A 24,056-nucleotide genomic window follows, 5' to 3' on the forward strand; every position below is an offset into this window, starting at 1 on the left:
AATGAATCATAAAAATTCTGAACGATCCTGTAACTTAAACATGTAACATAGAATGTAAATAAAATTAGCCCCTTCGTTCTCAACCCTCCATGGTTTCACCACCTGCTCCTTCTTTTTAAAATACGGCTTTCTCGGGGAGCCTGGGTGGCTCAGTTGGTCAAGCATCTGCCTTCAGCTCATGAGCTCAGGTCATGAACCCAGGGTCTCAGGATGGAGTCCCACCTTGGGCTCCCTCTACAGCAAAGAGTCAGCTTCTCCCTCTCCCTCTGCCCCTCCCCTCCACTTGTGCTCTCTCTCCTGCTTGCTCGCTCTCTGTCTCTCTCAAAAACATAAACTCTTTTTAAAAAGTAAAATAAAAATAATAAAATAGACCTCCTCTGCCTCTTCAACAGATTACCTGCAGTCATTCCACAAACTCGCTTCAATCATTGCCTGGCTCCAAGAATCTTTGCTTCTCTCACAATATATATCATGGTTATTTTATTCCACACCATCTAAATCAAAAGCTTCTAGAGGGGAGGGGTTATTTTTTAACTCTGTGTCTCCACTCTCTAAAACACAGTAGTAAATATTTAAAGTATTGTTATTGATTTTAATGGAGATCTCCGGAGTAGTGTTTCTTCAATTATATTCCAAAGAACACATGATTTGCAAGAGATACTGTGCCCCAAAAGAAAGATTCAATGATCATCTAAGTTTGTGAAATATTACAAAACTGCACTATACAACTAGCACAAATGAACTCCATTTACATTTGCTTATCCCCATTTGACAATTCCTTCTTTTGTAGCAAACATTAATACTTGAGAAATAAGAGTTCCCAGGGATATAGTTTTAAGAACTTTCCAATTAAGGTAAGGGTTTTCTCCAGGTTGTACAAACTTGCTGGATTCTCATCTCTCAATGGGGATCCCAGATGTCAACATAAAACACTCCAGCTCCAAATGAGTCACTAAGGAGATGGACTCTGAATGAAAAGAGATAGGTTTCAGGGCAGCTGGGTTGCGTAGCCAGTTGAGTGACTCTTGGTTTTGTCTCAGGTGTGATCTCAGGGTCGTGGGATCCAGCCCCACGTTGGATTCGGGGCTCCCCTGGCACTCAGCACCAAGACTGTTTAAGACACTCTCTCTCTCTCCCTCTCCGCCTCCCCCACCCCCACAAGCCTGTGCATGTGTGTGCTGTCTCTCTAAAATACGTAAATAAATCTTTTAAAAATTAAAAACAAAAGTAAAAAAATAAAAATAAAAGAAGCAAGCTTCAAATGAATTTGGACCACTTAATACTAAATAATCTTTGGTAAAGGTGGGCACACAATGAGATGAGCACTCGGTGTTATTCTTTATGTGGGCAAATTGAACTACAATAAAAAATTTGGGGTTTTTTTGTTTAAAATAAAAAATAAAAACAATAAAATATTAAAAATAAATAACTAAATAAATAATCCTTGGACTTTCTCCTATTATACCACATTAAAGTTTTATCTTAACTGTTAGAAGGCTCAGTATGAGATTTTTCTCATTTCTACCCTTTTATTCAAATTCATTTCCATATAGCGTACTATTAGTTTCAGAGGTAGAAGTCAGTGGTTCCTCAGTCTTATGTAACACCCAAGACTCATTCCATCACGTGCCCCCCTTAATGTACATCACCCAGTTATCCCATCCTCCCACTCCACCCCTCCAGTGACCTTCAGTTTGGCTCCTATGATTAAGAATCTCATATGGTTTGTCTCCCTCAGTCTCTCTGGTTTAACTTTTTCTCTTCTTTCCCTTCTCCTCTGTCTTGTTTCTTAAGATCCACATATAAATGAGATCATATGATAATTGATATGATATTGTCTTTCTCTGACTGAGTTAGGGTATTATGCTAAGTAAACAGTCAATGAGATTTTATTCTCAACTATACTCATTCTGAGAACCTAATGCACATCTACTTCTAAAAAACCTGTTTGTATTCTAGTTTCTATTATCATTGCTATTTATGATTATTTTATAATTTAGACTAAGTGTAAATCAGAAAAAAAAATGATATGACTTACCAATAAAAATTCTAATACTAGATGAGCACTGGGTGTTTAAATGTTGGGAAACTGAGTTTAAGAAAAAACTATTATTCAAAAATTCTAATACTGCTTTATACGGATTATTTTTACTATAATAAAACCTACTATAAAAATTGCGTATTTAGGGAATAATACCAAGGAGAAAGAGAACACTGTCTGAAATATGCATAATCTATCCAAGGAGAACCAGGATTAACCTCATATGGCTTGCAGATATTCCAAAAGGAACGTGATTACTGTACATTTAAAAAAGAAATGGTTTTCAAAAAAAAATATTTTAAATTTTAACTTGGAAAATTCATCCTGAGGCAGAGGGTGACTCAGTGGTTGAGCATGGTGATCCCAGGGTCCTGGGATCGAGCCCACATCAGGATCCCCATAGAGAGCCTGCTTCCCCCTGTGCCTAGCTCTCTGCCTCTCTCTGTGTGTCTCTCTTCAATTACTGAATAAAGTAATGAAAAAAATAAGGAGACGAAGAAACAGAAATATCAATCCCAATCCTAAGAAATTAACATAAAATACAAAATATATATTATAAATTAATATGGAGTGTCTTGAAAATCTTGAAATCTTTGTCAACATATACCATAAAACAGTAATGGTAAACTCAATGCTTATGGAGGCAAAGCAGGTGACACGAGTCAGTGAAGAACCTAGTCGGGGACACGAGCAAACTGGAGACACACGCCTCATATAAAGGGACAGCCTCTGCACAGCATACCAAACCTTCAGTCCTTCTGAAGGTACCAGAAGTGATCTATAAGAAAAGCTCAAAATCCAGAGTTCTACATGCGTGTCATAATTTTAAATGTTAGCTCAACTGACAGTGGAAACTAAATACATCCGGGGGCCACATTTAGTCTATAGCCTACTTGTGTTTTTCTATTTGCTGTGACTGTTTCCAATGGCTGTGCGTAAAACAAATACTTGGACATCAAACCTTTCCTAAAGCATCAGGATCATGTTTTCCCAACAAATTAGGCCCCACCTTCTAAGGAAAATTGCTGTGAAGACTCATTAACACCTACTGTCAGAATTTTCCAATGCTTGTTTCAACTACAATCTATTTGTATTTACTTCCCTCAGATTGCTAGCCGAACAGACAGGAGTTCAGAGGAATGCTGAAGCAAAGTTATTAAAACAATTACCATCTGTATTGTCACTAACTACATGCTGAATGTTTAACACAGTAGTGACTATGCCAGGGCCCTATGAATTTGAAAGACATCCTAAGATAGTCTATCGCACAGCTTCAACTAAAAAGGAAGGTTCACGGATTTCTACTGCTGCAATTGGGAAAACCCTGCTTCTAATAACAGAATGGTAGCAAAACATGTAAAATCTTTAAACGGTTAGACTCTACTTATTAAAAGACTACTCATAAAGACTTCCCATCTGGGTGCCAGTGAATGACTGATAGTTGGAAGAAAAGGTAATTATTTTTCAAGCCAACAGAGATGACCAATAATTTTCATCTGTAATTCTCAAAGAGATACAGACAGATGAAACGCTAATGTTGGAGAGAGTGGAAGGAAGTAGCCAGTATCAAACATCAGTTGTTTTTTATTTTACATCTCCAAATTTGTATATGTATACCTACCCATTCAGTAGTTCTTAGCCAAGAGTTGTATCAGAATCTCAAAAAACTACTTCCAAATTTCTGCGTACACACGTTATTGGATTCACTCCGTCGAAATCTTCACGGGACAGTTTTGGCTTGTAAATTCTTTTAAAGCTCCCTAGCTGACTGTGATTCACCAGCACAAGTCTAGCTGAGAACTAGCACAGTACACAACCATGTCAGTCCCCTCTTTCACCTACGTGGCCAATTCTCCCTATCACTTAAGGATTCAGACAAAAACAGAAATGAGTCACTTATCAAACCTTCATTCAATTTCCATGGCTAGAGGTAGAACAAGGAGTAGTAAACTCAAAATGCAACTTGATTCCATTATTTACACTCTCCTTACTTCCTTCCCATCAAGACATTCTAGATTTGCAAGCAGAGTTTAGACTCTTACCTAAGTGGCTATAGCTGCAAAATACTATACTGTGTTCTTTCCTCTTCTTCTCCAGTTTTTGGTTTTTTAAGATTTCTATTTATTTAATCATGAGAGACCGAGAGAGAGAGAGAGAGAGAGAGAGAGAGAGGCAGAGACACAGGCAGAGGGAGAAGCAGGCTCCTGCATTCAAGGAGTGCCATGTGGGACTCGATTCGGGAGACCACGGGATCATGCCCTGAGCCGAAGGCAATTAGCTTAGACAATTATTTCAAAATATTTTCATCCGGAAATGCTTGAGCTTCCAAATATGAAAAATCGACCCTATCTATGGCACACAACAGAGTTTCTGCAAGGGCAGCGACTGAAGGTAATGCACGTCAAAGAAAGCACAGGGAGCCTGGCAAGTGTGGTCAGCACCAGCTCCCCATGGACACCTACCACCCCACTGAGGAACTACATAGGCTGAGCAGGAGCTACTCTCCGGAATGGGAGGCCTCAACGTGGTACGTGGCTGGCAGAGTGGCTACCAGGGCAAGTAGATGCCCCCTGTAGGATGTCATGACCTGATCCCCCTGCTCTCATCTTCTGAACCTTAGGGCCTAGAGCGCCCAAGGCCTATTACAACCTGCTGCTTTCTCCTCCCATTTACATTCACCCAAGCTACTCCTCTGGGTCATGGTCTCCTACTCATCCCCAGAAGCATCCAATTCCTAAGCCCCTGCACAGCTTTCAGCCTCCACCATCACCACACTCCCCTCTAGGCCTTCAATCCTTTGTGGGCTCTGAGGGCACCATCTACACCCAGGCACCAATGGGAAGATTTTCTTTCTGGGGTGGAAGGGTGGCTAGCAGGCAAAATGGTGCCTTTCTTCAGGCATTACTTTTTTCTTTCCCTCCTCCTGCCTTGGTTTTGCAGTTCTTTCCAGGATGACAGGACCTGCTGTATAAAATTCAGTGCCGATGTCTTCATATATATATGTACCTATGTACATATAAGTGTACATGTACAAGAAAAAACATTTGCAGCTATTTTTATTTATTTACTTATTTACTTATTTAATTATTTATTTATATTGTAAATTACATTGTTAAAAAAAGTTGACCTGTACCTTGTTTTTGATCTCCATATTTCCTTTCCTTAAAAGTACTTTCTGTGCTATTGAGACATTCTCCCCTAATGCCGCATAATGGAGAGCAGTGTTGCCCTTGTTGTCTTTTAGGTCAGGATTAGCACCGTGTTTCAGCAGAATATCTACACATGCCTCTTCTTGGGATTGTACAGCCTGTGAGCATTACAACAAGAAACAGAATGTAAATTCTGGGAACTTAAAGGAAACATGCCACAAGTTTCACCAATGAGTTATGTTTAAATGCAACAAATGTTCATTCCAAGGACTTCAGTCCAATCCATCTCAGGCAGACATAGCTGTGACCACCCACCTTCAGTAGAGCGGTCGTGTTTTCACTATCACGGAGGTTTAGCTGGCATTTCCGATCTACCAGGAGCTTCACCATATCTTCATGGCCATTGGCACAGGCCAAGTGCAGAGCACTCCTGTGAGCATGAAAGGACTTGTCAGGAAATTACAGTATACCTTTTCAAAACATTCAAATTAATTCATAGACTTGTAAATGTTAAATACTATGTTATTCTCATGACTCCAAAACAAAGAATTAGTTTACTTTGGAAGAAAGTACAATATTTATTAGTGATTCTTCACCGCTCTATTAAAAGAGCAGCCTATCTGTTTAGGAAGAGCATGACCTCAGGAGGCAGCTCAACCTGGGTTTCATTCCCACTTTAACTCTGTCACTTCACAGTGACCACTTAGCCTTATCGCAATTTCCTCATCCACAAAATGGGCATAAAAATAGTTATCTCAGGTCGCCTGTCTGGCTCACTCTGAAGAGCATGTCACTTGATCTCGGGAGCCAGGGGTTCGAGACCCCTGTTGGTTATAGAGGTTACGAAACAATAGTAATAATAAATAAAATAAAAAGTAGTTATCTCACAAGACCTCTTGTCGTGATCCTTAAATGAGGATCCATGCAAAGCATTTAGAATACTAGTTCCTAGCACAAATATTATTATAGCTATTACTACAACTTACAAAGACCCACTACAATTAGGTAAAATGATCCAATTATGCCTACTTTGCAGCTACGTTTAAGGATGAGCACGAATACTCTATTTCAATGATTCCAAGATGCTCATTTTGTCACCTTTTAATATCTCTGACATCGGAATCCAATTTCCAATTCAAAATGTCTTAAAACTATAACTGGCATGATTTTTAAAAATTTCTTCTTGGTACATAAATAGTGGGGCATCATACAATCTACGGTGTGCCTTAAGTGAAATAATGACATATACAACAGGTCTGCTGCACTTCTAGTCCTATGCCTGGAATTACATTGTTCAAGAACTAAAATAATTTTCAGTAGTTGAAAGCACATTACGGTTAAAAGAGATTAAAATAACAAAAGAATATTTTTAAGTAATTCTTAGTTTGGTTTTCAAGGAAGTTTGAGCAAGGGAAGCTCGGATTGCAAATAAACGGCACAGCTCATTTTATTTTTTTTGGAGGGGGGATGTGGGGAAGCTCATTTTATTAAGCATTTCAATTAATAGAAAAATGTTTAGAATCATAGAAATCAAGTATTTCCAATTACCAATATTAGTATTTAATATTATTGAAATGTCAAAAGGGAAGGTAAAGGAAATCTTTCACAATTTCTGAACTTCAGAAATGTTTTCCTTTGACAGGAAGTTCCAAGAAAAAGCTTCAGGTGAGATTAAGTCCTAATACTTCCATTTAAAATTTCTCACCTTAGGGGCACCCGGGTGGCTCAGTTGATTGAGTGTCCAACTTTTGGTTTTGGCTCAGGAGGATCTCAAAGTCGTAAGACGGAGCCCCACATTAGGCTCCATGCTCAGGGTGGAGTTTGCTTGGGTTCCTCTCTCTCCCCCTGTCACTCCCCTCTCCCATGACCCTCTCTCTCCCTTCAAAATAAATACATCTTTTAACTTTTACAAAATAAAATAAAATAAAATCTCATCTTAGGAGTGCCTGGCTGGCTCAGTCAGTAGAGCATGTGTCCTGAAACGTCAAGCCTCATGTTGGGTGGAGAGATTACACTTAACAATGAAAGCTTTAAAACCTAAATACATAAAATTTCTCATCTTGCTCATACTGGGCAACATGAAGTCTTTTTAAGATTGAAAAGATCCTGAGTAGACTATGTCTGCTACATAACCCGTGTTCAGGTTCTGTTTGAGAAATAAATGGACTGAAGAATAAATACATTTGGAGAGTTCAATAGTTTTTAAAGATTTATCTATTTCTTTGAGAAAGAGAGAATACATGAGTGCGGTGAAGGGCACAGGGAGAGGGAGACATGTATCATCAAGTGCAAGCTCACAAGGGGAGAACAATTCATATTCCCTAGATGAAATGAAAACCCGTTTCTGCATGCCTCATAACCCTCCCAGTTGGCCCAGCCTTACGTTTACATTTCCTTTATTCTTATTTTTTGCTGTTATTCCCCAATTGAATCTTTAATCAATCCAAGATTTAGTTTGCAGTGTGGTGCAACATTTAAGTTTTGTTTGTTTGTTTTTTGTTTTTTTGTTTTGTTTTTCTGAGAGAGAGGGAGGGACAGAGGGTGAGAGAGAGAGAGAGAGATGGAGGAACAGGAGCTAAAATCAACAAACACAAAAAATAAAAATAAACAGAGGCTTAACCAACTGAGCCACACAGGCGCCCACGCCCCAACATTTAAGAACTGTTTAAAAAAACAGCTATTTGCTTCTTCTAAATAACCCATCTTTTCTCACCTAGCTTAAAATGCCACTTTATCATAAATTCTGTTATGTTTTTATTTTTCTGGGTTTTACAATGGATTCAATTGACCAGTTGCCTTGTATCAATCAGTACTCTAGTATTTTAACTGCTTTATACATATGCTTTAGTATCCAATGCAGGTCCATAGTTCCCCTTCTTAATCTTCTCTTTCAGTATTCTCTTGGCAATATTTACGTCTGTTACTGGAGATGAATTTTTAATCACTATGCTAAATTTAAAGAATTCATGGAGAGAATTTGTAATTAGGTTAAGACAATTAATGTTAACAGAATCAATCTCCCTGAATCAGTGTATTTAGATGCACGTTATGTCTTTGCGCTTATGTCTTATTTGACATCCCTCCTTAGCTTCCAGGAGGTTTTTTTTACCATATGTAAATCCTGCATACACTTCGTGATGTATTTATATCCTGGCTTTTTCTTTTTTCTAATGAAATGATATATTTTCCCATTGTAACTTCTAAGTGGTCACTCTTTTGATATCTGTGTATTTATTTGGTAATGAGACTAGAGTACATTATAAACTACATGCTTGTTAACAAAAGTTGGGAGTTTCTCAAAGATACTCAGGGAAGGCACGAACTGGATGGGAAAGATTTCACCAGAAAGATCCACATCGAAGAATGGTATGATGTGGTTGAAAAACAAATCAAGTAAAATACAAACAGGATAGGCTGTTCATATTTATGTGTATGTGATACACACACACACACACACACACACAGAGGCTGTATACGAATGTCTACAGAAACTCCTTTTAATGTGGTGGTAATTGATCCATTAATTAATTACAACCGGACTACACGCGGTATTGTGGGTGAGGCAGATAGAAAAAAGCAGGAGCAAACCCACGACAACAGCTAATACAAAACTAGCTACCCCCAAACTCACCAGATTCCTATTACATTTGTTAATGATTTTAAGGACTAACCAAAGTAGGAGCCGCCCCTGACTGGCTTAGTTGATACAATATGCAACTCTTGGTCTTGGGGTTGTGAGTTTAAGCCTTCCTTTGGGACTATAGCCTGCTTAGAAAAGGCCTTCAGCTCAGATCAGGATCTGAGGGTCCTGGGATCAAGCCCCATATCAGGCTACCTGGTCGGTGGGGAACCTGCCTCTCCCTTTGTTGCTCCTTATCCGGGTTTGTTCTCTCTCTGTCAAATAGATCAATAAAAAGTTTAAAAAAAAAAAAAGAAAGAAAAGAAATTGACCAACAAAACCTAACAGAAGCCACTGTTGGCACAAGATGCACCAGCAAAATTGGGAAGTTTGGTGTGTTTTTACAGCAAGACAAATGCATAGATACAAGTGTAGGCACTTATTTCAGAGGCCATTTTGTGTGTGTGCCATTTTGTGTGTGTAGGTGGCATGATTTGACAGGAAATAGTTTGGAATGAGCAACCTAGAAACTAAGGGGGTCTGCATCTTCAGAAACTGCTGCTGGAATGAACTACAGAACTCTGGAGACCACTAGGGTCCCTTCTGAGAGGGTGGCTAGTTCCAGGGCAGATCATGTTCATTGGTGGAAGAGCAATGAACAAAAACAAAGGAACAACAACAAGAAACCATTTCTTGGCCCCATTCAGCTTAGCTAGACCAAATGGTATTGGTGCGTGTGAATGATTGCAACTATGAGCATCAAGCATTTGTCTCTTACAGGTGCCAGCTAGAAAATTATCTTTTGTCCCCTTAGAATTCCCCAGGGTGACTTATGAGACCAGTAGAAGCTCTCTGTAGTGACAATTGAATAGAAGACTGACATTTCCTAACGCAACCTGCGATGAGAGGCAACGGCATTATAAGGCTATAAGGAGACAGGAACTCCACACCAGGACTCCAGGTAAGTTGAAGACTATGGTTGACTGTAGTGTTTTTGTATAGATCAGAGATACTCAAAGCGTATATGGTAGTCCAACTCTGAGCTTCTTTGTTCCTTGGTCAAATGCTAGGTGGATCCCCCAAAGACTTTCTCACAATCACCTGAAACCTAAGATTTCCAATTCCCAGACTTCTGTGGAAAACAATTTTGGATCTAGAACACACATCCTCTAGAAAGTTCCTGATTAGAACTCCCATCCCCATCTGAGTCTCATGTATGTCCTGGTTCAACTTAGCTGCATACTCATTTGGTAGTTACACCAATGAAAATAACAAAGTGTTAGAGTAATGTATGTTTTATGATGAAAAACAACTGAGATATGAATGCTTTACCAAATCCCTTAGCTCAGGTTTTCCAATTCTACTTCAGGGCTGTCATGAATGTCTCCTCCTTTTAAGAGTTGCCAAGAAATTCACCACTCACTTTCCATACGGGCACCTGGCTGGCTCAGTCCATTAAAAGGCTTCGTTAAGGGAATCCCGGGTGGCTCAGCGGTTTAGTACCTGCCTTTGGCACAGGGCGAGATCCTGGAGTCCCGGGATCGAGTCCCACGTCAGGCTCCCTGCATGGAGCCTGCTTCTCTCTCTGCCTGTGTCTCTGCCTCTCTCTCTCTCCTCTGTGTCTTTCATGAAAAAATAAATAAAATCTTATAAAAATAAGGCTTCTTTAGCTCAGGTCAGGACTCAGGGGCCTTGGGGTTGCCCTGCCTCCAGCTCTCTGCTCAGCAGGGAGTCTACTTCTCCCCCTTCCTCGGTCTCCACTCCCATTTGTGTTCTCTCACACTCAAATAAATAAAATCTTTTAAAAACAACCAACAGCTTTTCATAACTGGTTATTCATTCCTTTGGATATCTCTTCCCTTGCAGTCCACTCTATCTCCTGAGGAAAACTGAAACTATGTCATAATTAAACCATGATGAGAATATGAGGGCTCCAGTGTGCTGAGGATGATCTGGGCCATAGTCTACTAAAAATCCCTGACCTGGGAGAACCACCTCAAAGGGACCACAAAATTAAATCAGAAAACCTGTATTCTGACAATGTGGGAGTCAGTGAGGGAACAACAAACATGACATTGCGGTGTTCACGGAGTAGAGGCGAGTTTAATGCCACATTTAGGGTGAGCACAAAGGGCCTACGGAGTCATGTAAAAATAAGGGTAGTGAGTCAGGGATGGATGCGATATCAAAGCTAAAACTTAAAGAACGAATAGGGATTAGCCAGTGAAGAGGGAGAGAAGCACATTCCAAAAAGAAGGGATAGTGTATCAGTGAGGGTCCAAACAGGAGACAAACCACTTAGTAATTTCAACAGAGAATGTTTAATCTAAAAAATGATGAACTGTAACAGTAGATCAACTATAAAGATGAGAAAAGAAATCCAAATACCCTAAGGTGCAAGATTACCCAAGAAAGATTGCCCAAATGGGTAAATCCCAAGGCTGGGATTCAGGTCTCTTTGAAGGAGATGTCGGAACTGCAGTCAGAGTTGCCCTGCCAAAGCTAGTCCGTGCTACTCAGCATGCAAACAGGAACCACCCTTCAGGAGTGCAGGGAGTCCTGTCTGATAAATGGATGTATAGAGAGGGTCAGGGAACAATGAGCCCACCGACCAGCAGAGCAGTGCAAGGCCTCCTGTGTATCATATGCACATGCAGAAGGATGCAACAAACCCCTTAGGGATACAGCAGAGTTAAGACTAAGGACTGGATGCAGAGAGTGAGTAGGGTGTCAAGAGCATTTGCTAGGGGCATGGTATCCATTTTAGGAAGGTCACTGGCTGGGGCCGGGACTGCATGCTCTGCAGTGCACAGCTGGGAAGAGTACTTCTGATGCTGGTGAAGGGGGCGCGGCAAGGGAGGAGGAGAAAGGAAGGAGATAGGAAGAAGAGAAGAAGAAGGAAAGGAGGAGGAGAAGGAGGAGGAGAACACAAAGACGACGAAGATGAAGATGAAGATGAAAGAAGACGAAGAAGAAGAAGGGAAGCAAACCGGAACGTGGGCCAGGGCCAGTGCTCAATCTCCAGGCTAACAGGAACAACCCTCTGGGACACCAATGAGTTGAGGTTGGTAATCGGATGCACAGAGGAAGTCAGACATACAGGACTCAAACTTCTCTGCCATCCATCGTGCTGCAATCACACCTTCTTTAGCAACTTTGGACCCCCCCCCCCAAGTTAACTCTTCTGTGGTACTGTCTTCAGACTTCTCTGTCCCACCTTTTCATTATTATCTCATCATCATTTAGTAATTCTTTGTATTTACTTCCACTGTTTAAAATACTATGTCATATCTGTCTTCTGATTGGACCCAAACTAATACAGAGGCCGGGGAGTTGCACTCTTTGGATTTGTCTTCTAGAGGATCTACCACAGAGAGCACAGTTGAACTGCAGCTCAAAATGTAGACAGCTGCTACATTTTCATATCCACCATAGCACTCACACTAAGGCCTCGTGTCTCTGGTAGGCTGTGTCCAGCCAATGACTTAGCACAGAAGGAATACTAAAACCAAGTCATTTCTGTCTCCCATAGGACCCCTCTACAGGCAAGCTTCTGATGGGGACTCAAGATCAGAAAACCCCAGGGGCCTGTGCTCTGATTCTCCAATGGGGCTTGCCCTAAGATCCACTGCACAGCTTTTCCCCACCACTGACACCATGAATAGCATAGGGTCTACTGGATCCTGTGACCAAAGCAGTGAGGACTCCTAAGCACAGCCTGCACCTGCTGCACAATTCATCTGCTCTGAGACCACTGAAGTCTTGCATTCTTTAGTTTCACCAAGGCGTATGGATGAAAGGAGTACTCAATGTAGGACAAGGTTTCCCAACCTTGTACCATGGACATGGTGGACTGTTGTGGAGGCCTCTCTTGGGTATGTTTACCAGCACTCCTGACATCGACCCACTAGATGCCAGCAACGTCCTCAGTTGTGAGGATCAGAAATGTCTCCGGACGAATCTATTGTTAGCAGTGTCTGTAGCTAATAATACTGCATTGTATACTTAAACTTTGCTAAGAGGGTAGAGCTTATGTTAAGTGTTCTTACCAATTAATTAATTAATTAATTAATAAGAGCAGGAAGAAACTTTGGGAGGTGATGGGTAGGACTATGGCTTTAAGGCACTGATGATTTCACAGAGGTCTATACTTATCCACAAACTCACTGAATTCAATACATTAAGTATGTACAGCTTTTGTCATGTCAAAAAACATGTCTCCAGACACTGCCAAATGCTCCCTGAGGAGCAGAATTCTTCTCCCACCACCCCACCCCCAACGCATTGAGAATTAGTGGTATAAAATATGCTACCTCCAGAACCGAAAGACGTCTCCCAGTTTCTGTCTTTGTGAAAAGGTATTCAAAATGTGGCAATTTTTCTTTCACTCCTGCGGGAATATCCTGGCATGCCCACTAGATGCCTCAAAACTTCACGGATATGTCAATTCATGCCTTCTTACCAAGGGCCCAAAGCGTCATAGCCTCTTACTGCTCCTCATGTCAAATTAGCATGGTGTTAATATGATAGGCCAATGAGATATTCTCGGGATGTTCAAATGGTCTAGCTCCATGAGTTAACTAAACGCTGAGGCAAATGAAATGAATGACACTTTGCCTATACTCTATGAATATGAACTATTTCTGATTCACTAGCGGAATAGAAAAGAATGCATTTGCCAAATCAGTGGTGACATACCATGTACCTGACGTCTTATCAATCTGTTCTGGAAGCAATAAGAGGCGCACAATAACTATGACTGGAACTACTCTTTGTTTAAGTTGACAGTAACTACAGATATTTGCCACAATCTCTCCAGTCTCTGAATGGGCCAGACTAGTGAATCAAGCAGAAATGTGATAGAGCTCACCAGCCTTTCATCCTTTAGCACTATCCCACTGCATCTCTGCTAGGATGCAGGGTTGTTTTTGGTTTACCCTACCAAATGAAGGCTTGGAGACAGTTTCAGAGGTTTCTGCTTGGACTCTCTAAATTTTTTTTATCAATTATATTTCCTCATTCAGGAGAGACACAGAAAGGCAGAGACATAGGTAGAGGGAGAAGCAGGCTCCCTGCTGGGAGCCCGATGTGGGGCTCAATACCTGGACTCTGGCATCATGCTCTGAGCTAAAAAAGCTCACAATTTTAACAAGAACCGTTTTAGCTACTGTAGAATCATACAGAAAAAAAAAAACTATTGCAAATGACATCAATCTATATTACAAAGGATTCTGAATTATACTATACAATGTTCTTCACCTTATCCTGTCACAGTAATTTTTTCTAGCTAACCAATCACATGCTGATATTTTTCGCTATACGTATACTCTTCTTATTAAGTTAAACTTTCTGCCTTGAGAAATTGTTACCACTCTTGACCAAATACTAAGATTCACACACACACACACAAAAAAAAAACCTTTACCGTTTAGCGTGGTCAACTGCATTTACATTTGCTTCTCCTAGTAAAAATTTTGCCATTTTCTCTTTTTTTTCATTTACAGCAACTAAAAGTGGTGTGAGGCCATCCTGTAGGAGTGCAAACAAAATTTAAAATTTACAAAATTACATATTTGGATAATGAATCATAAAAATTCTGAACGATCCTGTAACTTAAACATGTAACATAGAATGTAAATAAATTAGCCTCTTCGTTCTCAACCCTCCATGGTTTCACCACCTGCTCCTTCTTTTTAAAATACGGCTTTCTCAGGGAGCCTGGGTGGCTCAGTTGGTCAAGCATCTGCCTTCAGCTCATGAGCTCAGGTCATGATCTCAGGGTCTCAGGATGGAGTCCACCTTGGGCTCCCTCTACAGCAAAGAGTCAGCTTCTCCCTCTCCCTCTGCCCCTCCCCTCCACTCGTGCTCTCTCTCCTGCTTGCTCACTCTCTGTCTCTCTCAAAAACATAAACTCTTTTTAAAAAGTAAAGTAAAAATAATAAAATAGACCTCCTCTTCCTCTTCAACAGATTACCTACAGTCATTCCACAAACTCGCTTCAAACATTGCCTGGCTCCAAGAATCTTTGCTTCTTTCACAATATATATCATGGTATACTCCAGTTATTTTATTCCACACCATCTAAACCAAAAGCTTCTAGAGGGGAGGGGTTATTTTTTATCTCTGTATCTCTACTCTCTAAAACATAGTAGTAAATTTTAAAGTATTGTTATTGATTTTAATGGATAAATAAAAAACTTTAATAAAAAAAAGGAAGGTAGGAAGGAAGAAGTATGGTGAGCCTGGGTGGCTCAGTGGGTTAAGCAAAACTTTCTGGTTTTGGTCATGATCCCACTCCTGACTTCAAGCCCCGTGCATCAGGCTACCTGGCTCAGTGGGAAGGCCTCTTCTTCCCCTACGTCTGCCTTTCCTCCCTACTCATGTTTGCTCTCTCTCTTATAAATACAATCTTCAAAAATAAAATGTGTTGCTATTTAAAGCAAAAGCTTAGACAATTATTTCGAAATATTTTCATCCAGGACATGCTTGAGCTTCCAAATATGAAAAATCGACCCTATCTATGGCACACAACAGTGTTTCTGCAAGGGCAGCGACTGAAGGTAATGCACGTCAAAGAAAGCACAGGGAGCCTGGCAAGTGTAGTCAGCACCAGCTCCCCATGGACACCTACCACCCCACTGAGGAACTACATAGGCTGAGCAGGAGCTACTCTTTGGAATGGGAGGCCTCAACGTGGTACGTGGCTGGCAGAGTGGCTACCAGCACAAGTAGATACCCCCTGTACGATGTCATGACTTGATCCCCCTGCTCTCATCTTCTGAACTTTAGGGCCTAGAGCGCCCAAGGCCTATTACAACCTGCTGCTTTCTCCTCCCATTTACATTCACCCAAGCTACTCCTCTGGGTCACGGTCTGCTACTCATCCCCAGAAGCATCCATTTCCTAGGCCCCTGCACAGCATTCACCCTCCATCATCACCACACTCCCCTCTAGGCCTTCAATCCTTTGTGGGCTCTGAGGGCACCATCTACTCCCAGGCACTAAGGGGAAGATTTTCTTACTAGGGTGGAAGGGTAGCTAGCAGACAGAATGTTTCCTTTCTATATGCATTACTTTTCTCTTTCCCTCCCTCTGCCTTGGTTTGGAGGTGTTTCCATGATGATAGGACCTGCTGTGTAAAATTCAATATTGATGTCTTCATGTATTTATGTGCTTATGTACAGATATATGTACATATACATGTAAAAAATCCTTTTGCAGCTACATTTATTTATTTTTTTACTGACTTATTTATTTATTTATTTATTTATTTATTTATGATGTCAAATACGTTGTAAAAACAAGTTGACCTGTACCTTGTTTTTGGCCTCTATATCTCCTTTATTGTAAAGCAGCTTCCGTGCTATTGAGATATTTCCCTCATAGGACGCATAATGGAGAGCGGTGTTGCCCTTGAAATCCTTAGTATTTACATCAGCACCATTTTTGAGAAGAATATCAACACATGCCTCTTCTTGGCATTGTACAGCCTGTCAGCATTACAACAAGAAACAGAATGTAAATTCTGGGAACTTAAACGAAACATGCCACAAGTTTCACCATGAGTTATGTTTAAATGCAACAAATGTTCATTCCAAGGGCTTCAATCCAATCCACCTCAGGCAGACATAGCTGTGACCACCCACCTTCACGAGAGCTGTCCTGTTTTCTCCATCACGAAGGTTTAGCTCGCATTCCCACATCACCAGCTCCTTCACCATATCTACAGAGCCAATGGCACAGGCCAAGTGGAGAGGAGTCCTGTGAGCGTGAAAGGACTGGTCAGGAAATTACAGTGTACCTTTTCAAAACATTCAAACTAATTCATAGAATTGTAAATGTTAAATACTATGTTATTCTCATGACTCCAACACAAAGATTTAGTTTTCTTTGGAAGAAAGTACAATATTTATTAGTGATATTCACCGTTCTATTAAAAGAGCAGCCTATCTGTTTAGGAAGAGCATGATCTCAGGAAGCAGCTCAACCTGGGTTTGATTCCCACTTTAACTCTGTCGCTTCACAGTGACCACTTAGCCTTATCGCAATTTCCTCATCCACAAAATGGGCATAAAAATAGTTATCTCAGGTCACCTGTCTGGCTCACTCTGAAGAGCATGTCACTCGATCTCGGGAGCCAGGGGTTCGAGACCCCTGTTGGTTATAGAGGTTACGAAACAATAATAAATAAATTAAAAGGTAGTTATCTCACAAGACCTCTTGTCGTGATCCTTAAATGAGGATCCATGCAAAGCGTTTGGAATACTAGTTCCTAGCACAGATATCATTATAGCTATTACTACAACTTACAAAGACCCACTACAATTAGGTAAAATGATCCAATTATGCCTACTTTGCAGCTACGTTTAAGGATGAGCACGAATACTCTATTTCAATGATTCCAAGATGCTCATTTTGTCACCTTTTAATATCTCTGACATCGGAATCCAATTTCTAATTCAAAATGTCTTAAAACTATAACTGGCATGATTTTTAAAAATTTCTTCTTGGTACATAAATAGTGGGGCATCATACAATCTACGGTGTGCCTTAAGTGAAATAATGACATATATAACAGGTCTGCTGCACTTCTAGTCCTATGCCTGGAATTACATTGTTCAAGAACTAAAATAATTTTCAGTAGTTGAAAGCATTATGAGAAGAGAGGTCTAAGAAGAACAAAAGGAATTTTTTTACGCAACCCTTACTTTAAATTTCAAGGAATTTTAAGCCAAAAGTAACTCAGGATTCAAATAAATGGGGAGAGCTCTTTTATTTTTTGGGAGGTGCTGGGAAGCTCATTTTATTAAGCATTTTAATTAATAGAAAATGTTTAGATTCATAGAAATGAAGTATTTCCAATTACCAATATTAGTATTTAATATTATTGAAATGTCAAAAGGGCAGGTAAAGGTAATCTTTTACAATTTCTGATCTTCAGAAATGTTTTCCTTTGACAGGAAATTCCAAGGAAAAGCTTCATGTGAGATTAAGTCCTAATATTTCCATTTAAAATTTCTCACCTAGGGTCACCCGGGTGGCTCAGTTGACTGAGTGTCCAACTTTTGGTTTTAGCTCAGGATGATCTCAAGGTCATTAAGACAGAGGCCCACATTAGGCTCCATGCTCAGGGTGGATTTGGCTTGAGATCCACGCTTTCCTTCTATTCCTCCCCTCCCATGACCTTCTCTCTTTCTTTTTAGAATAAATGCATCTTCTATCATTTACAAAATAAAATAAAATCTCTCATCTTAGGAGTGCCTGGCTTGCTCAGTCCGTAGAGCATGTGTCCTTAAATGTCCAGCCCCATGTTGGGTAGAGACATTACTTAAAAATGAAAGCCCTAAAACCTAAATACATAAAATTTCTCATCTTGCTCATACTGGGAAACATGGAGTCTTCTTTTTTAAGATTTTATTTATTAATGAGAGACACAGAAAGCACAGACATAGGGAGAAGCAGGTGCCTCACGGGGAGCCCAATGTGAGACTCGATCCCAGAACTCTGGGATCACGCCCTGAGCTAAAGACAGATGCTCAACCACTGAGTCACCCAGGAGTCCCTGAAGTCTTTTTAAAATTGAAAAGATCCCGAGTAGACTATGTCTGCTATATAACCTGTGTTCAGGTTTCTCTGAGAAATAAATGGACTGAAAGAATACATAAATTCATTTGTAGAATATAAATAATAGTGAAAGGGAATAGAAGGGAAGGGGAAAAAATGGGTAGGAAATATCAGAAAGGGAGACAGAACATGAAGACTCCTAACTCTGGGAAACAAACTAGGCGTGGTGGAAGGGGAGGTGGGCGGAGGGTGGGGGTGAATGGGTGACGGGCACTGAGGGGGGCACTTGACAGGATGAGCACTGGGTGTTGGCAAACTGAACACCAATAAAAAATAAATTTATTATTAAAAAATTCATTTGGAGAGTTCGATAGTTTTTAAAGATTTATCTATTTCTTGGAAAAAGAGAGAATGCATCAGTGCGGTGAAGGGCAGAGGGATAGGGAGACAATCTCAAACACCCTCCCCATTGAACATGGAGCCCAACAGGGGGCTCAACCCCACAATCCTAACATCATGACCAGAGCCAAAATCAAGAGTCTGATGGTCAACAAACAGCCACCAAGGCACCAGGAAAGTTCAATATTTTTAAAGAAAACTTTTGTGAAGTAAACATACTTTTGAAATAGCAATAAAATTTATATTTGCTATTTTTTATTTTTTTTTCAGAAGAGGGATACAACAAAAATTCTATAAGGTTTTGCAATACCATTTATATTTTTTACTTTTTATTTTTATAAGGATTTAACCAAAATAAAATCATTAACCATTTACTTATTAGATGTTATAAAGTTGCACATAATAAAAACATATGTATAGGTCATCGCCCGTGGCGCAGTGGTTGAGCGCCGCCTGCAGCCCGGGGTGTGATCCTGGAGACCTAGGATCGAGTCCCACGTCAGGCTCCCTGTAATGGAGCCTGCTTCTCCCTCTGCCTGTGTCTCTGCCTCTCTCTCTCTCTGTGTCTCTCATGAATAAACAAATAAAATCTTTAAAAAAATATAAATAAATAAAACCAGATGTATATATTTAATGTATGCATAATACAACCTACAATACAGATAAAAATATTCCCCTTAGTTCTGAAGAGGCTAAAGGTTGTCAGAAAATACCAATCCTCTCCCATCAATTTTTTTTTAATTTTTTTTAAATAGAAAGAGGGGCACTTAGGTGACTCTATCAGTTAGGCATCTGCCTTCGGCTCAAGTCATGGAGCTGGGGTCCTGGGATCGAGCCCTACATCATCAGGCTCACCCTGCTCTATGGGTTTCTGCTTGTTGTCCCCCTGCCCCTCCCTGCTGCTTGTTTGCCTGGTCTCTCTCTCTTTAAAGTAAATAAGTAGAAACTATTTTTTGTCTACACAAGATTCATATTCTTGTTCTCCTGGATTAGTTCATTGATAATAAACCTTTCTTAGAATTTTTATGTATCTTTCCTATAGAAATCACAGATTTTAAGAAAATGAAAAATCCACTTAGAATCCAAATGTTTGAAGATAACTAATTTTATATTTGCACATCTTTTTGGCTAACTCAAAACCATTGTCTGCTTATATGTTTGTATCATCAAAACAATTTTTCACTCATTTAATGATCCAAAGTACAGCTTTGCATGTTAATGTGTATCAACTATCTCTGCCACATTCAGTGGTCACATAGTAGTCCAGCCTATGGATACACTGCCATTTATTTATACAGGCCATTAAGTGACTCCTTAATACACTGCTATTGTAAATAGTGCTGAGAATACCATATTGTATATTATTTATTTCTAATGATTTCCTAAAGATATTTTACATCAATAAGCTTCATGGCTAAAGGAAATACTTATTTTTCAATGTGGTACTTAACCACCAAACTATCTGAAAAGTCCAAAACAACTTAAATTTTAAGTAGTATAAGTAACATCATTCCTTATCTTCACAAAGCTTGGGATGGAAAATGGGATTTTGTGCCTCTTTTTAAAATATTTTATTTATTTGAAATTAAGAACACCAGCAGAGGGGAGAGGGAAAGAGAAAAGCAGACTCCCCACTGAGCAGGGAGCCTCACCAGGGGCTAAGTCCCAGGACCCAGAGATCATGACCCTGAGAGGAGGTCAGAAGAGGCCAACTGACTCAGCCATCCAGAGGCCCCTATCTCATTCCTGTAATAACCATCCTATAAAACGAAGATGTTCTTTTTCTCCGAAACATATGTTGTAAATATTTTGCAAGTACATTCTCTTTTATTTTGCTAATATTACTTTCTGATTCAGAGGGTTTTTTTTTTTATGTGGCTTAATCAAACTCCAGAATTTTTGCTTTTAATGTCATGAGCCCCTCTACCGCCCGCCCCGCCTCCTCCTGCCCGCCTCAAAAGCCCTGTTACCTGTTCTTCCTGTCCCTTTGATTTAAGTCATGTAAACCAAAAACCAGCAACTGCTCTATCTCCTGCATTTTTTCTGCATCGCCCTCAAACACAGCTCTGTGGATTTCCCGGAGATCTTGATATCTGATGTGGTATCCGGGGCCGGGGCTGTGGAAGTCGGAAACAGTCGTAGCCATAGGCGGCGATCTGACCCTCAGAGGCCTGAGGTTGAAGCCGAAGGGCAGCACGCCCCACCCATTCCGCGCTGTAGATTTCTTTTCCATAATGAAGCCGACAGGCCTCAGTGGCACAGGTTTCACCGCCTCTAGTGCGATACACTCCCGCGCCAGCAATAAGGCAAGTGGGCCTCGCCTCAATGTCCCAGGGACTAAGCCCAACGACTTAGAATCTTCCTGGGCAGAACCGGTGTAACCTAGCAACAGTGCTAAATGCAAACGCGCCTGCGCACCTCAGAAGCTGGCATCCCTGCGCATGCGCACAGAGGGCAGTGGCCAAGGGTGCCCAAAGCCTGTTGTGCCAGGAGGCCCAAGCCTCTCAAATCTCTTGAGATCCCCTGTGAGCTGGGCTGGCTTCCCTTCAGAAGTTGGTGGGATGACTGAGCATTTGGGGACGTTTGCAAAAGCCTCTGAGGTGTGGAAATGTAGTTTTCTGGGCCTGTGAGTGGCTCAGTGGTTGAGCATCTGCCTTTGGCTTCGGTCATGATCCGGGGGTCCTGGGATCAAGTCTTGCATCGCACACCCCACAGGGAGCCTGCTTCTCCCTCTGCCTATGTCTCTGCCTCTCTCTGTATGTCTCATTTGAACATAAATATAATCTTGAAAAAAAATGTATCTCAAAGTAACTTCAAAGAACTGAGAAGGAATAATTCTTTTTTTTTTTTTTTCTGGAAAAACCCCACATCTTTAGTTTTTCTCCTTGCCTGGTGCGGCCCAGACCCGACACCTGAGCTTCGCGATACAAATGTCAGCCCCCGGAGCCCTGGAACCGGCAGGTTAGGTGCGGGCAGGGAGGCCCCTCCCTGACGCCCCTCAAAGTGCATCACGAGAAGGAATAATCTAACTGTAATAAGTGATTTAAAAAAAAAAGTGATTAGGGATCCCTGGGTGGCGCAGCGCTTTAGCACCTGCCTTTGGCCCGCGGCGCGATCCTGGAGACCCGGGATCGAGTCCCACGTCGCGCTCCCGGTGCATGGAGCCTGCTTCTCCCTCTGCCTATGTCTCTGCCTCTCTCTCTCTGTGTGTGACTATCATAAATAAATAAATAAATAAATTTTTTTAAAGTGATTAAAAATGAGACTACAGGAGGCGGGGCAAGATGGCGGAAGAGTGGGGTCCCCAGGTCACCAGTCCCCACCAAATTACCTAGATAACCTTCAAATCATCCTGAAAACCTACGAATTCGGCCTGAGATCTAAAGAGAGAACAGCTGGAATGCTACAGTGAGAAGAGTTCATGCTTCTATCAAGACGGGGAATAAAGAAATAAACAAAACGCATCCAAGGGGGAGGGGCCCTGCAAGGAGCCGGGCTGAGGCCGGGGCGAGTGTCCCAGGACAAGAAAGCCCCGTCCCGGAGAAGCAAGAGCGTCACCAACCTTCCCAGGTGGAAAGTGCTCGCAGGGAGTTAGAGCAGGACCCCAGGAGGGCAGGGGTGCCCGCAGGCTCCCTGGGACCCTAACAGGCACCTGCGCCCCGGGGAGAGTGCGCGGAGCTCCCTAAAGGACTGCAGCGTGCGCCCGGCTGGACCCGGAGCAGCTCGGAGGGGCTCCGCGGCGGCTCCACGCGGAGGGGGCTCCCCAGCCCCGGGACAGCTCAGCGGGGCTCAGGCGGAGGCTCCATGCAGAGGGGCTGCGCGGCCCCGGGAGCGCGAATCCAACAGCGCAGGCCCGGGAGCACGGGGCGCCAGAGACACAACACAGCCCAGGATCCAGCCTCCGCCCCCCCGCCCCCGGACAGGCAGAGGCCAGGAGGGCCCAGGACAGCGAGGACGCTCCTGCCCCAAGCTGAGCAGATCAGCGACCCCGCCCCCGGAGCATCGAGGCCCCTGCAGACGGAGAGCTCCGTAGTTACTGCGGGCAGCTGACTCCGGGGTTCCAGAGCTGGCCGATGACACTGTGGTTGTTCCTCCCTGGGCCTCACGGGGTAAACAGCCCCCACTGATCCTCACAGTGGCCTCACCGGATAAACAGAATAAATATCACTCACTGAGGGGATCCCTGGGTGGCGCAGCGGTATAGGGCCTGCCTTTGGCCCAGGGCGCGATCTGGAGACCTGGGATCGAATCCCACGTCGGGCTCTCGGTGCATGGAGCCTCCTTCTCCCTCTGCCTATGTCTCTGCCTCTCTCTCTCTCTCTCTCTCTCTCTCTCTCTCTGTGTGTGTGTGTGACTATCATAAATAAATAAAAATTAAAAAAAAATGAAAACAAAGTCACTCATTGAGCCCTGCACCATGCAGGGGGCTGATCACCTCCCCCAAGGGCCCACACCTGAAAATCAGCACAAAAGGCCCCTCCTCCAGAAGAATTGGTATCAATTAATAACCAAATTAATAACCAAAGTTAAGACATACTTAGATAATAATACACTTATACTTGGTGACTTCAATCTAGCGCTTTATACATTTGATAGGTCTTCTAAACACAACATCTCCAAAGAAATGAGAGCTTTAAATGATACACTGGACCAGATGGATTTCACAGACATCTACAGAACTTTACATCCAAACTCAACTGAATACACATTCTTCTCAAGTGCACATGGAACTTTCTCCAGAATAGACCACATACTGGGTCACAAATCGGGTCTGAACCAATACCAAAAGATTGGGATCGTCCCCTGCATATTCTCAGACCATAATGCCTTAAAATTAGAACTAAATCACAACAAGAAATTTGGAAGGACTTCAAACACGTGCAGGTTAAGAACCATCTTGCTAAAAGATGAAACATCCAGGAAATTAAGAAAAATTAAAAAGATTCATGGAAATAATGAGAATGAACATACAACCATTCAAAATCTTTGGGATGCAGCAAAAGCAGTCCTGAGGGGGAAATACATCGCAATACAAGCATCCATTCAAAAACTGGAAAAAAAAAAAAAAACTGGAAAGAGGGATCCCTGGATTGCGCAGCGGTTTGGCGCCTGCCTTTGGCCCAGGGCACGATCCTGGAGACCCGGGATCGAATCCCACATCAGGCTCCCGGTGCATGGAGCCTGCTTCTCCCTCCGCCTGTGTCTCTGCCTCTCTCTCTCTCTGTGACTATCATAAAAAAAAAAAACAAAACTGGAAAGTACTCAAATACAAAAGCTAACCTTA

General features: G+C 41.8%; 1 protein-coding gene across 1 annotated transcript in view; it reads right to left on the reverse strand.

Moving 5' to 3' along the window:
* LOC112912790 (uncharacterized) overlaps positions 1 to 21,097 on the reverse strand; it is a 143,780-nt gene extending 122,683 nt beyond the window's left edge. Inside the window, exons 1-6 of the mRNA XM_072742372.1 lie at positions 20,743 to 21,097; positions 16,456 to 16,570; positions 16,126 to 16,299; positions 14,235 to 14,338; positions 5,506 to 5,620; positions 5,175 to 5,348 (exon numbers count right to left, since the gene is read on the reverse strand). Of these exons, the coding sequence (XP_072598473.1) occupies positions 5,175 to 5,348; positions 5,506 to 5,620; positions 14,235 to 14,338; positions 16,126 to 16,299; positions 16,456 to 16,570; positions 20,743 to 21,005 (945 nt within the window). The 5' untranslated portion in view covers positions 21,006 to 21,097. The remainder of the gene's footprint in view (positions 1 to 5,174; positions 5,349 to 5,505; positions 5,621 to 14,234; positions 14,339 to 16,125; positions 16,300 to 16,455; positions 16,571 to 20,742) is intronic.
* Positions 21,098 to 24,056: the final 2,959 nt, after the last annotated feature.

Source organism: Vulpes vulpes, chromosome 2 (genome assembly GCF_048418805.1).
Source record: "Vulpes vulpes isolate BD-2025 chromosome 2, VulVul3, whole genome shotgun sequence".
NCBI classification, from domain to species: Eukaryota; Metazoa; Chordata; class Mammalia; order Carnivora; family Canidae; genus Vulpes; species Vulpes vulpes.